This window comes from Streptopelia decaocto (genome assembly GCF_964273445.1).
Source record: "Streptopelia decaocto genome assembly, chromosome: 1".
Lineage (NCBI taxonomy): Eukaryota > Metazoa > Chordata > Aves > Columbiformes > Columbidae > Streptopelia > Streptopelia decaocto.
Window position 1 is genome coordinate 42608653 of NC_138663.1, and position 15913 is coordinate 42624565.

At 44.3% G+C, this 15913-nt stretch overlaps 1 protein-coding gene across 1 annotated transcript; it reads left to right on the forward strand.

Moving 5' to 3' along the window:
- Nucleotides 1-7373: 7373 nt before the first annotated feature.
- Nucleotides 7374-15878, forward strand: GSG1 (germ cell associated 1; the record flags this gene model as incomplete). The annotated part of the gene is made up of 6 exons (XM_082056619.1): nucleotides 7374-7391; nucleotides 7531-7849; nucleotides 10535-10582; nucleotides 13360-13512; nucleotides 13636-13747; nucleotides 14815-15878. The coding sequence occupies 6 exons, from the start codon at nucleotides 7374-7376 to the stop codon at nucleotides 15128-15130; spliced, it is 966 nt and encodes a 321-aa protein (XP_081912745.1). The 3' UTR covers nucleotides 15131-15878.
- Nucleotides 15879-15913: the final 35 nt, after the last annotated feature.

Below are 15913 nucleotides of genomic sequence, written 5' to 3' on the forward strand. Positions count from 1 at the left end.
GTGTGCCTCTAATGAAATGCATTGATTTGCGACTCTTACAATAACATTTTTAGGAAATCATTTCACTGGCTATTTATTTGTTTATTGGAGCAGCCTGATGAGGTTGAAAACCAAAGTAGACACTGTGCTTACAAATCAGGAGCAAAATTTTAAGAATGAGGTCAATTCACCATTGAAATAATTTTTCTAAGGGTGTGATGGGCTTTCCATCATATCCTGTTGCACGGTCAGTACTAGTTATTTGTATAAAATATATGCTAAAGGTGCAGCAGGAGCTCTGTATATCACTAGAAATTATTGTCTGAAGTTCTTTGGGTTCTATTACACCAGAGGTGAGACTATGTTGCTGTAATGATCCCTCCTGATGATGAAAAAATCCCATGAGCTTGTGACAGCCATTGAATTTGGGTGTTTATGATTCTGTGGAGTAACAGACTGAGATCTCATAAGTGGTAGATTTAAAACTGGCAACAATTTTCATAAAGGGGACTACCAAATTACAAGACATATTCTGCAGAAGTGGACGCCCTGCCAATCCTGCGGCAGCTGATATAATGCACTGTGATGAATTAGCAAGCTCAGAAAGAATTAACCCATCAATAAAATGACAGATTTGGTACACTTCAAAGCATCTGGTCAGATCTCATGGAATTTCTTGCCTGCTACATGTTCAGTCAGAGAGAAAGAAATAGTGGGAGAGCCCATGATCACTTTGTAGTATTTCACTGAATGCTTCAGAAGAGCAGGTGGGGATAAGGTAAGCCTTTATCTACTTGGGGATTCATATGGACTCTTTCCTACACTGACTCCTCTTTAATATCCTTATAGATTTATATAAAAATTTTCTTCTTCTTGTCTGCTTACAGTTTATTGTTGGCTAAATTTCATATATAGCTTTTTTTTTTCCCTGTATGCCAGGTGAACACATCCTAGAGTTACCAGAGTTTAAGTATTCTGTGAAAAGCAATCTCCCTTAAGTAGTCTTATGTTGCCTATCTAGAAATTGAGGCATTTAGAATCTCTAGTGATCCTCAAAGTCTGTGTTGCTGCATTTGATTTTTTTTTTTTTAATTTCATGTCTGCTTTCTATGGGTTTTTTTGAATGATTCTTAACCATAAACATTAGAAAACATCTAGCCAAGTAAGACTTCTTCTAAGAAAAAGAAAAAAAGAAAAAAGAGAAAAAAAATATGAGAAAAAAGAGAAAAAGTATGAGAAAAATAAAGTAGCTAGGTCCAAACAAGCTTCTTTGTTCATCTTTAAGATACACTTGATTATTCCAATTCAATCCTTATTTCTGTTATGCCACGGACTTGATGTCTAGCAATGTAAGCTGTTCATGTTTAAAAACAGAATTCACCTTTAAATGTACTTAGACTAGAAAAAATATGCCTGGTGAGGTCATTTGCAGATCAAGAGTTAATGCATCATGCAAACAGCTAAATAAAGGTTACAATCTGAGTGGAATTATTCAGAGCTCAGGGAGAAATCTGGCATTTGCAGTCTGTCACTGAGTTTGAGAAGTCTGGCTCTCTTGGTGTCCCTGCTGCCCGGAGACACCCTGCTTTCTGTGTGGCAGCAAGGAAGGGACAGCGGCACTGGATGGTCTTCCTGTAAAACAAGCAAAAAACAGGAGCACTGGGAAGTGTGATGTGCGAGGAATGTGTGGAATGAGGGGTGAGTATGAGCCCGTCTTCGTCCAGGTTTCACAGAGTGACATTATGGGTGTAAATAGCTGCTCTCCCTCCCCTCTTTTTCCTCTTCAGGACAGCCTAGGAGTCACTGTCGGGATGGCATATGATTCCCAATACCCCTGGGTAGGAAGGCTGCATGGAGGGCTGTGAAGAGCTGTGTGTCTCTCGAGACCTGCTGGTTAATATTGCAATCTTTAGGCCCTATCTGGGTAAGGGCTTCTCGCCCTTGTTTTCCACCAGCCTCTTGGGGAGTTGAGGATGTCTCTTTGGGGCAGGATACACCCTATTTCATGTGATACAGCTGGGATGAAAATGCATCACTTGTAAATGCCCAGGCTTTTGTAGAGTTGTCAGTCTCCATAGAGGTGCTGCGTTAAGATTGTGGTTTGCATTTCGTTTCCTTGTTTTGTTTCTATAAGCCAAGCACTGGGATGATTGCACAGGAAATCAACTGCTATGGGCATTCACTTCAATGGGCAAACTTTAAACGAGTCACCAGGGACTGGCTGCTGCTGAGTTCAAAGAGAAAGAGACATCCAAAACCTCTAGCCAAGCCAAGTTATTGTGGGAAAGGTCAGATACAAAAAGGAGAAAACTGGAAGGCACAGGAAGATTCAAGACAGATACTGCTTGTTTTTTCTGTCCATAATTGACCAGATTAAGGCAAGATTGGAATGGGGATTAAAAAAAAAAAAAAGGGAAATTTGTTGAAAATCAGGAAACGTGCTCTAGTGTGTATGTTCCATGAGGTGTGTGCAATAATCTGGGGATGGAAACAAGCTGAGAAAGTTAATATGGTACTTGATGAAATACTGGAAAAATGTATTAGAAACAATAGTTCTGTGCAGGGAAGAAGGTGGAGCAAATGCCATGCTAAACTCCTCCATTTATTCCTTTATTTTTCCTTTCCTCAATGATTTCAGAAGTCTTCCCAGGCTCAGATAATTCAAAGATTACTCAAAACCCCACATCCCCAGATCGGGGAGTGGGGGAAACATAAAAGGAAGGAATAGAAACCTAAACTTGGGTGTTGCTTTCCTCCAAGAATATGTGAGCAGCAGAGACTCCCAAAAAGAAGACTAGAGAAGATTGCCATCTTCTGGAAGGATAAATATCTGCCATTATTCAGAATACTAAATCTGTTATATGTATGTTTTTGAAACCATTTCTGAAAAAATTATTTCAAAATCTGAATCCTTAGCAATACAAATCTAATTCAGCCTCACTTCATCAATATATATGCGGTGATCCCAGCTTTAGAAACTGACATAGCATGCTGGATTTTAATGAGACTCTCATCAAGCTTAAAATTAGGAACATGTTAACTTTAAGGATTATCAGTAAGAGATGGACTTTATCTATTCTTGAGCCTGGAAAACAGGCTTTTTTTACTGAGCATTTAGAAGCCAAACTTAAGGTATCCAGATGCAGAGAGACTGCATAATGAAAAAAAAAATCACTCTCCTTTTAAACAGCATCATCTGTTATTCTACCTCTTTCAGTAAACTGAGTATATCTGTGTCAAACAGAATCTTTTTATTAATCAAAAAACCTGCAGACAGTCCGTGAGGCACACAAACATTTAGCATTGCTTTCAGTTAGCCAGCCTTAGAAATGATTATCTACATTAGAGGAGCTTATGCAGTGAGTAGGATTAAAATAACTGCGGAGCTACTGACCATTCTGCTCGGGGCAGGAAGGGTCAGGAGCCAGTGATGGCACATTCCACATACGGCACAGTGAACCTACCAGATCCGTCTGTGCTGTGCAGGGGCTGTCACAGGATGTGTGTCACTCAGAGCTGTCCCCACATCTGCCTTCCAGCCTCAGGCTCTGGTGTTGGAGGTGGGGGATGAGAGCAGATGAACCACTGGTGTCCTCTGTCCCAACAGAGCAGCAGGCAGGCATGCAGGGAACCTGACTTGCTCCTTCCCATGCTGGTGGGAGTCTCACCCACTTGGCACTGGGCAGAGCCTTCATGGGGAAGATGGGCTTAGCATCTTTGGGATGCTCCTCTCCCTTGCACTTTGATTCAATGTGGTCCATGCCCTCCAGTGACAGTTTGTTCTCATGAGCAGTGATGCCATTCTCACTTTTCACTGTTCTGATACCAAACAAGGTGTATTGTCACCGTCAGGTATTGTGGGAGCCTTGAAACTTTCAGGACAAGAGCTCAGGGGGAACTTCATAGAATCATAGAATCACTTTGGTTGGAAGAGACCCTTAAGATCACTGAGTCCAATCATTAACCTAACACTATCACTAAACCACGTCCCTAAGAACCTCATCTATGCATCTTTTAAACACCTCCAGGGATGGTGACTCAACCACTTCCCTGGGCAGCCTGTTCTAGTGCTTCCCAACCCTTTCCGTGAAGAAATTTTTCCCAATATCCAATCTAAACCTCCTCTGGTGCAACTTGAGACCACTTCTTCTCATCCTATCACTTGCTACTTTGGAGAAGAGACCAATGCCCTCCATGGTACAGCCTCCTTTCAGGTTAGCAATAAGGTCTTCCCTGAGCCTCCATTTCTCCAGACTTCACTTTGAGTGAGTGTGAATCTTTCTATCTCTCCTTACTAGCTTCCCAAATTCATCCAATGTGAAACTTCTGGGAACTGGGATTCCTGCTGAACTTTGCACCTTGGTAAAAGCTGACACTACAAGGGACCCTGAAAATCTTCCTCATGCTCCCACCTTTTGAGTATTGGACTTCTTTGACTTGTCACTGTTTCATACACCTCCATCATGGTGGTGATGCCGTGGTTCCAGTCTACCACTCTGCAGTGCTTCTGCTAAGGGGCTCCTTTTGTCATTAAAATCTCCAGCACCCGTGGATTGAGGTCTTTTTAGGGCCTGAAATCCTCAGTTCTCAGAACAGATTCAGTTGCATAAATTTTCCTCTCCCCATTTTTTTCTTCTCCCCTTTCTATGACTGTTGGGTCTGGCCAGAAAGATACCCCAGGGCTGTGGGGACTTGCGGCCTTTGCCATTCTGCTGAGACTGTGTGCAGGGTGAGAAGTGACCTGACACCAAGGGTGCTGGTAGTGTCTGAGTTAAGGTCATTTGTTCCCGGAAGTGCTGGCCAGAGAGCTACCAGCTCGCTCCATACAAGCTCCCAAACAGGCACCATATGGAGACGGTTGGGATCTGTCTGTGTTTTAAGGAAACTTTCTGCTCAGTCAATACAGGTCACCACTTCTGCACTTAATCCTGGCCTGTGGCACCAATCACTTCCCATATAATCTCCCAGAACAGCTGTGCTGTGATTGCATTGTGGATTACAAAATGACCATTTTCCATAAAACAGCTGCTGGCTGGAGGGATAGCATTTAATAATCACTAGGGATGGGGGGGTGAGGAAGGAGGGGAGGAGACAAAAGAGAGAGAGAGAGGGTTTGAAGCAATTTGGTTTCTTGGAGTATCTAGAGATGAGCAAAACAGCAGACAAAGCCTAAGTCCCATTTCTGCATTGCTCCTCCAAATTAACAGGACTTCAAGGACTTGCTGCCAAGGTAAATTCAACTCTTCTTTCGGGGCTATCAGTGATTGTCAGTAAGTGCTTGCCTTTTATGGATGGAAACTTTTCTGACAATGTTCTCATGAAGGAGTAGCTCAGATTTGCTTCTCATTCCCCATGTCCTCTTCATCCTTGATCCAGTTCCTTCTTCTGACTCACTTGTTTCTTATATTTTTTTGCCTTTTTCCTTATCACTTGTTCTGAAATTATATGGCCTTTCAGCTACTATCATAAATCAACTGAAGAGAATATTTTTCCCACTACTGAAGATTCAAATTAAAAAAAATGTTTTTTGTCAATATTATGAGTGGAAAGATTTTCTCTTAAAAAAAAGCATGAGCAAACTGAAACAGAATGACAGAAAATCTTATAATCAAGCTTTGATGAAAAACTGAAAAAATTTGTGTGCTGAAGGTTTCTGGTTTTAGGTGAAATATCATGTTTTTGAGGAGAGTAATTATATCTACAGGGTGTTTGAAAAAGATGGACCCAATCTGAAATTACTGTATCTCTGCAACTGTAAACAAATCATGAATGAAACTCTTCCCACTTGAAAGGGTGGGGCATAGAGTTTCAAAGGATTACTAAAGGTAACTCATTAAACCCTTTGTAAGAAATATGCTACTTTGAGACTGGATCCATCCTTTTCAAACACCTTGTATAATTTTCTTTTCAGTCATAAGCCAAATTTTCCACTGAAAAAATTTCAGTGAGGAGTTTGCCACCAACCTTAGGCCGAAACCTTCGTATAATTAAGTGCTCCTAGTACATATCTGCTCTATGAAAATGGTGATATCCAACATGCTTCAGGTCATGAAGTCATTAGTTATGATATCACTAAGATTTTACCATCTCCAGGGTGCAGCATCTCCATTGCTGAAATAAATGCTCTGGTGAAAAGACAATAAAAGCCAGAGCATGAAATAATGCAGGGATTTTTCAGGACCTGGTATTTTCTTGCCTTCAATGAGGATATTTTGGATCAGGCATGCTTTTCTCGCTGTGAGGAGGTGCTAATGATGTCCTGCTTTCCAAGAGGAACTTCAGCACATTATTGACCACAATTTCGAGCTTGCTGGTTAGCAGAACAAATGCTTCTAACTGCACCACTTTTAGCTGCAGTGCAGTCACAAACAATGCAAAGCTCAGTCTCATATAATTTATTTATAGTAGTGTCCACAGTATGCAGGGCCTTTGTCACACATTGAACATTGTGTGAGTCAACCAGTTATGTGAAGAGGACTGGCAGCAGGCAATATCTGTACAAAGCGAATCTATCCATGGGCAAATAGATTTTGACAGTCATAAATAGGAAAGGGTGGGAGTATCTGGATGAAGTTGTGCCAAACATAGGGAGTGCCATGTGGGAAGAGGCATGCGTTGATTATATGTAAGTTGATGTGTGGGTAGATGACATCTAATCAATCCACGGAGCGGTAAGTTGGGTTTCTCAAAAGTCAGTGCAGGGTTTTGCATGAACCATAAAATCTTAAGCTTCCTTGTGAGTGAGAAAGACCACAGGACCCTGGTACACAAACTGCCTTCTGAATTACTTTTTCCAATGAGATGAAGCTGAGAAGAGTGTTTGTGACAATGTTTGCTCTAAAAAAAAGACCTTTGGCACTTTGAGAGCAGAGGCACTGTCATCCTATCACCCTACCAAATTTCTGAATGTGCAGAGCAGTGCTTGCTCAGGTGGAGGGACTGCTCTGAGGCTTGTTCTTGAGCTGCCAGGTCTGGATACCTGGGTGTCCCTCCTGTGCAGGTCACCGCTTTGATGTATGGCCTTCAGTGATCTGGGAGCATTTTGCTACCTTTCCCCACTGTGAAATCAATACAGTTGCTATCTCCCTAGGTATAGTCATGAACTTCTTGAAAGAGTGTTTTGGGATACTCGGCAGCAAGTACATTTAGTTGGACAGAGCATTCATCAGGACCCATCTAAAGGCAACAAATGGTATTTGGGGAAGTTGGTCAACAGTTTTTCCCTACCTCCTCTGAGATGGAGTGAATATGATGTCCTTCTCATTTTGCTCATGTGCTCACACACCCTTATTCACTCAGCCACACTATGTCTACTGGGTCACCGGTACAGATGTTCAGTGTACTTTGAAATGGTTGAAGCTGACCTATTTCTCTACCACCCTGGCTTTCAGGAAATGTTTCTTCCATGCTGGGTGAACTGCTGGGATGTTGTGAGGAGGGCAGAGCACTCATAATCCCTCCCCACGGGTGCACGCTGGGAAGACCTGGGATTCGTAAGGCTAGGTAGGACAAGCAGCTGGTGTGATAGTCCCTCCTGTTTGTGTATTGTAGATGGAGCTGCTGAAGGGATTGCCATGGCGCCGTGCTTTCCTGGCTGTCATCCTGAACCTGCTGGCTCTCACCCTCTCCACCACTGCCTTGCTTGGCAGCTACTGGTGCACCGGGACCCAGAAAGTGCCCAAGCCTTTGTGTGGGAAGAGCAAAGCCACCAAGTGCATCAGTGTCCCCATGCCCCCTGATGCAGAGGGTAGCAATGTTTCATCCCAGGAGGTGGTGCACTACAGCTGGGAGACCGGGGATGACCGCTTTGCCTTCAGATACTTCCACACGGGGATGTGGCTTTCCTGTGAAGAGAGCATGGAAGGGCCAGGTAGCATCTTGCCCAAGCAACCACAACTTCTGCCCTTATATTTACTCCACAGGAGTCTGGAAATGAAAGGCAGGAGGCTGACAACACTTGGGAGAACTTCATTTTCTTAGATGGCATCAGGCCTGTGCACTGCTGTGGTCATTATATTTCTCTCCTTTATTAGCATGTTTACAGAGGGGGACAAGGGAGAATGGTTGTCTCTGGTGTGCCCTTTGGCCTGAAGCAGGAGCTGTGAAGTGCAAGAGGTGGTAGTGGTGGCAGTGACTTTGTGACAGCATCATTTGCCCTGATGTAAACTGGGATGAGCCTCCTTTCCCTTTCCTCATATCTCCATTCCTACACACAGCTTACTTTATGTTCTCCAGGGCACATTTGTGCATGTCCCCTCAGAAACATAAGTGGTGTGATTTTATGCAATGCTGTCAATTTAATCATCACTGTGAGGACTGCAATAGTTGGTGTTCTCCTTAAATTACCAAACTGAGCAGTTTTGTGAATTGAACAGGGACTGGGCTTTTCTCAAAAAAAAAAAAAAAAAAAAAAAGAGAAGTACTGCCTTATAGATACAGAAAACCTCAAAACCTGGAAGATCTGAATCCAGAAGAACTAAAGAGTTTCCTTCTCTGGAGATATTCCAAACCTGCCTAGATGCAGGTCCTGTGCAACCTGCTCTAGGTGAACCGGCTTTAGCAGGTGGGCTGGAGTAGGTGATTTCCAGAGGTCAGTTCCAACCCCGGCCATTCTGTGATTCTGTAAAGCTCAGAGGCAAATTGACCTGAGGATTAGACCTGCAATATTGTAATTTTTTCAGTTGTTTTTGTGATATTGTAACAGGTTTCATTTGTGGTTTTTGACCATGTGGGACTGGCACTGCAAACCCTAGAGTGCCAGGGACCAGTCGCACAACCTGTACTAGACACCTTTGGTGCCTCACTTTACCCTTGAGCTGCTCCCATCCAGCCCTGCTGAAGTCCTGCTGAAAGCTGTGCCACACCAGCACAGGTGGATGCACTGCAGCACACAGATGCTCTTTACAGCCTGGCACACACATCAAGGATCAGAACTGACCCAGAAGGTGGCCAACAGGGAGATTTATATCTAAAGATACAGTGATGAAAGTTGCTTTCATCAGGCTCATTCCCCTGAGCCCACCATCCTTCCTTCAGCTCTCCCCCAGCACTAACATCTCACTTTCTTTAACTAAGCCGCCATTCTAGTATAACATTTCTCATTTCCTTATCGGTTGCTGTCAGAGTCTGAAAATAAAGAACTGGTGAATAAAAGCAGACAGAAGGGGGGTGGGAGCAGGAGTGAATGTGCTTGAAATTCTCGTGTCCTAATGAGAGGGCCGCTTCATTATGAGCATTTCCAGACGTGCTGTGGAAGGACATGTGTTTATTTGGGACTGCTTTCCATGGTGCTTGTGGGAATGGGACTGCATCCCTTGACAGCTTTCTCTGAAAGACTTGTCTGGTCACCAGGCAGTCCTGGAATAACCTTGAGGACTGAAGGAATATAGAGAGTGCATTACATCTGGATCACAGCAGAGCATGGGATAGAGCACATAGCCTTAGTCCACTGCTTCCTATAAATTGAGTGCAACCCAACCACTGCTGTGGGTCTTTGAAGCAAGAGACAATAACAAACAATAAGGAGCTACCATGAGAAAAAGGGGTTTGAGTTGAGCTGGATAAAGGATTTCATTATTGAGGCTAATCTCAAAATCAGTTTAGATGAGCCATTACTGAATAACCTCATTAAAGGTGAAGTAGCAAACCACAAGTTAATGAGGACTGCAGATGGCACTAAACCGGGTAGCATCCTCAGAGCTGTGGATGACGGAAGTAATACAGGAGATTGGGAGAGATTAGAACTGGGGATAGAAATTAAGAAAATGAGATTCTTACATGAAGAACAGCAGGCTGATACTTCTGGGAGAAAACACTGTGCCAAGGAGAGGAGAGGACCCTCAAATGCCGTAATGCAGTATGCAGGAAGAGAGACTTGCAGATAATAATGATGGACCCTCAGCTGAGACAATAGTTTGCATGTGGCCAATATAAAAAGCCAAAGCAAATATGAACACCATTTGTCCAAATAGCATGCCTAAAATCTGAGGACAGAAGACCATATTTCTGTGTGATTCTCTGCCACTTAAGAGGGACTCAACATCTCTGTCATGCAGCATTTCACTTGGGAAGATCTTTTTGTTGTTTTCTTTGGGAAGCAGTGGTAGAACTGCTCTGCTGAGGGTGGAGTGAGTGGGAATTCACATCCTCAGCAGAAGCCGGTGGGTCTGCAGTCTGTTATAAGCTACATCTTTAATAGGTGTGACCAACAGTAATGTTGTGAACAAGTAGCAACAGATTTTTATATTCACCAGAGTCTTGTGGGATTTACAAATTGCTGAAGGTTTTTTTTTGTTGTTGTTGTTGTTGTTGTTGTTTTTGTTTTTGTTTTTTTTCTGTAAAGACTACTTCTAGTTTTCCAGGCAGACATTGCCTTCTCCTACCTTGCACCAGTGAAGGTCTGGAAAGATGGTCAGAAAGAGAGTAGGGGTGAAAAGATCTGATGGGTAGACTCAGGGATGATGAGCTATGCAGTGAAAAGAGACTGAGAAGTAGAGATTTCCTTTATGTACCCTGCATCGTTTTACAAACTAATACCTTTGGTTTTGTGTTTCAGAAGAGAAATGCCGTAGCTTTATTGAGCTTTCACCGCCAGCAGAGAGAGGTAAGAGCAAATCCCCATACCTCACTGTAGCTGCCCAGTGTATCTCCTTGGAAGGGAAGACCTGCAACACTTCACCTGTGTGAGGACACCAGAGTGGCTCTCCAAAGAGCTAGGCATGAAATCCTGGCTTCATGGTTGCTAAAAGAGCCAAGATTTCCTTCAAAATGTTTGCCTAAACCACTTTCATCTGTGAGGTCAGTGCTGGAAACCTCAGACCCTCTCCCATATGAAGTGGGATTTGTCTCATATACTAAGTTGCCCAGTCTGAGCTTGTCATCTTGCTGTAGTCAGTGGGAAGGGGATGGATGTCATCTGAGGACAGTCCCTCCCATGTATGCTACATGTTGACTCGGGGCTTCAGTTTTGGGGTCTAATGTGGTGACTCTGGATGCTGAATCACCTCTTACTTTGTGGTAAGTGTTCAGGACATCTGAACACTTACACTTTCAGGGTGAAGTCCTTGCCTCATCAATGTAAAACTTCATTTGGGTTGGAGAGCTCACCCCTCCTGTCATTGTCACGTTCCAAATTGTGTTGGGGTTATCTTCAGCATACCTGGATGTATGTGTACATATGCAATGGAGATTTTACTTACTGAAAGCTTTTCAGCTGGTGTGGGCTTGTTAAGTATTGCCTGAGGTGGGAGCTGGAGGCAAGTCATTTCAGAGGATGTTCATATGTGAAGGGAAAGGTCTGGGATAAGGAACATGTGTCACTGTTTAAGACATGAGAGCAAGGGCTGGAACAGATACTGGACAATCACAAAAGCCAGCAGGGAGATGAGTAATTTGGGGGAGCTCATCTTCTTTTCATGCCTTGTTTCCCCCATTTTAAAAACACCAGTGAACTCCTAACCTGCTTTTATAAACTGATGTACATTCCGAGATGAGGGGTCCAGTGCGAGTGGTGTGCAGCGGCATCGCTCTGCAGATTAACCTCGGTCATTCTTGGCACAACAGCAGGGTAGAAAAGCCTCCTCTGCTCATTCTTTTGGGAAATAGTTTTCGCACAATTCAAATACTGCCGGTGTTACAAGACCATTTTGAAGTCCACTTTGTCATTAAATGAATTACTTAACTGTATTTACTGAATAACTCTTGCATTTACCATAAAATTCTGACTTCACAGGGAGTAGCAACACATTTTCCTGCTTTCTTACCTTGTGCTTCATTCCCTGCCCAGGCTTCTGCCTCTTTTGCTTCCAATGTCTTATTTATAGACTGTTTTACTAAGAAAGAAGGTTTATGCAACCAATTATGTGTCTTTGTAAATCTTTCTGTCTGTCCCCCTTCACATTCCTCCTACTGCTCCTTGTCTAATTGCAGCCCAACACTGGTAGAAAGGCCTGTAAGACATTGAGCTCCTGCAAATTAATTGGAAGATCACTGTGAGCTTAAGCATGACACTTATAGTGACACTGTGGTCTTAACAGCTCTATCACCTGCTTTTGCCCCTTCCTGCACATGGCATCATCTTAACATGACCTTGGCCTCCAATGCAGCCATCATTACATAGTTGAGCCAGCACTGGAGAAGGTGGTATGGCTACTCATTGCAAGCTGGGCTAGGTGTGTGCAGAGCAGCCCCACATTACATAGGCAGCATTACAAGTCCAGATTACATGGTGTATATGGTGAGCCTGGTCTCGCAGGGAAAGTGATGCAGAGAGCTCTGTGCATGTGTGCTGCCTGCAGCCTCCAGGACACTTTTGTCAGTGACCTCTAATGAAATATTGCTCCTGATGATGCTGCAGCAAGCAAGCCAGATCCTTTAAGCAGGGAATGCAGCTCATCATTTCCTGCTAAAGAGCTGGGTGACTCTATGGCACTAATGATGTTGAGTAGTCAAGTCAGTGCCACATTAATGAGGATTTTCTTCATGCTCCTTTTCCCCAGTTGAATGTCTCTTCCATGGCCATTAATACTTGCTAACCATAGTGTTCACAGTGCTGCTTCATTTGGCAGATTAACATTTCTTCATCAGTGAATCCTGTGCTGTTCCACAGCCCAGCATTGCAGAGTGACTTATTCTCTTCCAAGTCCTACTGCACAGTAAACTCAGATGAGGACCGTGGTGCCACAGTCCCACTGATAATCCTGGTATGAAAGTACTTGTGCTCTGTTCAAGCAGTAGGGTGAGTGGTGAATATTACTGCACTAGCTGGATATTGACCTGAAGGAATATAGTTTCGTTTTAATTGGGGTTTCTGTAAGAAATACAAGCCTGCAAATGGGATAACCTGGATTCCAGAGGCCAGGTCCTAGTCATTGCCACAGGATGCTCCATATTGTTTTTTTTCTTTACCAGTTAAGTTCCAGGTTAAAAGTCATTTGTTTCTACTGTTGTGTTTAGAAACCTACTGTGAAGGTCACTACACAAACAGGAAAGAACACTCTCACATACAGCTCAGATGTGTTCATAACCAACCTATGAACACTAGATCATGTGCTCAATAGCTTTCACCCTGCTTTTTGCCCATGGTGTCTTCCTTGCTGTTTATGAACAATGCTGCCTTGTTTACAAACAGCTGGTTTAGTTCCTCTCAGCTTTCCCAGTGCCAGACCAGCCAAGACATCTTCTGTGATGGACTTTCTGTCCCCTTCAGCATCCTTTAAGCCCTTGCTCAAAAGTTGGGGGGATTGCTGTTGGGTGTTCGTTATTTTCCTTCTTTCCCTTCTTTCCAAAGGATGTCCTTTCAGGGTTGGGTTGGGAAGTGGAAGTATTCTCCCTTGAACAAGCCCTCCTGTATTGATGTGAGGAGTTTCTGGTTCCTGGCAGGAATCCTGTGGCTGTCACTGGGATCAGAGATGCTGTATATTAGCTTGCTGCTCATCAGCTTCATCCTCCTGATGTCGGAAATGCTCCATACCGGCAATCCCGTCTGTGGGTTGAAGCTCAATGCCTTCGCTGCTGTCTCCTCGGTGCTGTCAGGTAAGTGTGTTTCTGCAGATTTGGAATCACAGCAGCAGGAGAGCCTCCTCTTCCACATAAAGCCAAACTATGCAGCTCTGGTTCCCACTGTAAATTCCTTGCTTTCTTGTCTTCTTGTGTCAGGTCTCCTTGGGATGGTGGCACACATGATGTACTCTCAAGTCTTCCAGGCAACAGTTAATCTGGGACCAGAGGACTGGCGACCGCACTCATGGGACTATGGCTGGGCGTACTAGTACGTGAGCTCTGAAGCCATCTTCACCTCCCCAGCCCTTTGAGTTTCATTCATGCTACACCCTGCTGAAACCCACCTCCTCCCTTCTTGACCTTCCGTGTTTCCAAAGACAGGTGTACTATGGTTTTCCTACTGCTAATCTCCTGTCTTTGCCTCATCCCCTGCTTTAACAAATAGTTGCTGAGTTACTTAAATGAGTAGCTACCAAGGACTGGAAAAACAATGGGGTCATACCTGAACAAGTGCCTGCTGACTAATCAGGTTTGCCCAATGCTGGTTTGCCCTGTTTGGTCTCAGCTGTTCCCTGTGTGCAGAGGCCAGTGTCACACCTGAGATGATGTTCTCAAACACACCTTGTTTTTCTGCAGTTTAAATAAGTTGCATGCTGGTTTGGCACCTTCACTAACCAAATCCAAAGGACATATTCCTGCAGCACCATACCTAGACGCATGCTTAAAGATGTGGACACTGTAACTAGGAAGAGCAGCTGCAAAAAGCAGGTGGCTCAGGGTTCCTTTTTCTAAAGGCTAAAGGAGCCATCTGCAGCTGTTATGCCATAACTGACTTGAAAAACAGATGGCTGAGCTTTGCAAGTGCTCATGGAAAGTGAAGGCTCAAATTGTAATGCTGTACTGATGGTGACCACACTGATTCTTAAGACTTAAACACTTCAGTGTCACGTGCCAGCTGCGGACATCAAATGTCAGCACGGTTGTCTGGTTATGCTCAAGTAGACATGCCTTGTGTCCACGAAGACACTGAGCAGCCCTGCAATACAGAACTTGGTTCCAAGCTGTGCAGTTACAGACTTTCCTGCTGCCCTTTTTCTTTTCCCTGCATCCCTCCCTTTCCTGTGTCAAGGATGACCAGTGTTCACCCCACCAATCTAAGCAGCATCTGCTATAACCCCTAAGAACTGTAATGTTATGAGCCGTAGTATTTCTAGTTCATGTCCATGCCCAACAGCTTCTGCCTGGCAAATCAGGGTGCATCACGGTGCATGCAGGTCAATTCCTTACCCTACTTGGCTTCTCACAGCATGTGCTATTCTTGTGTCTCTTCTGCAGCATGGCCTGGGCCTCTTTCACTTGCTGCATGGCCTCTGCTGTCACCACTCTCAACACCTACACCAAGACAGTGCTGGAGTTCAAAAGGACCCACATCAAGGGCTACAACGGGAGCTTCAAGGATCAGCCTCAGCATCACCAGTGCTTCATACAGCAGCAAATAAGCAGCTACTATGAGCCCCACAACAAGCCCCCCCGTTCAGTCTCTGAAGGAATCGACTTCTACTCTGAGCTGCAGCAGAGAGTGCTACAGCGAGAACCAGAGCTGGAACTGGATGAGGTCTTGGGACACACGATCGGGGAGGAGCGCTGTTAGGGATGAGTGCGCAGGGACAGAGCAGTGGGGTTTGGGAGGCACAAGAGCTCTGAACCAAACAGTAGCACCACTGTTAGCAAGTTCTTGAGGAAATTCTTTCCTCTAATGTTTGGGGAGTGAGAAGGTGGGCACAGGGCCAGAACAAAAGCAGTGCCAACAGTAGCAGGGTGGGTCCTCCCTGACTGCAGTTTGACAGGTGTCCTCAGCTGGGAAGGGTAAAACTGGAAGGACATGTTGCTGGTGCCAGGTGCACCCAAGGTCTGTCAGAGTTGAGGTAAATGTCTTAATCCCAGCAGTATTGCACCTGGGAATAAACAGACAGCACCATCCGGCTGGCAAATTGCTGTGCTGGGCCTCTTTGAGTGGTGTCACATTGACCTTCCAGCAACCCTCTGGTTCAGTGCTATGGTGAATGGCATTGTTGCTCATATTGATTGGCTGTAATCCCCTCTGAATACCCTATTTATTCCTCATTTCCAGGCCCAACCTCCTCTTCTCCCTGCCCCCAGATTAAAAGTGCTGCTGCAGCAGGAATGGGGGGTTGCTTTCAGACATATCTCTCATCTTTTCTATCTGTAATGATTCCCACATAATCCCTTCTTGCTTTTTCCCCCAAAACTGCCCATTCTGAGGTACTTCTTGTCTGTCTCTACTGTGCTTCTCCACAACCTTTAAGAATCCTTGGCTTGGCTTTTGCTTTTTTTTGTTCCTCTTCATCTGTCCCCTTCTCCCCATTGTAAAAATATCACAAACAATCCCCAAATCAAGCAAACTCATAATCTC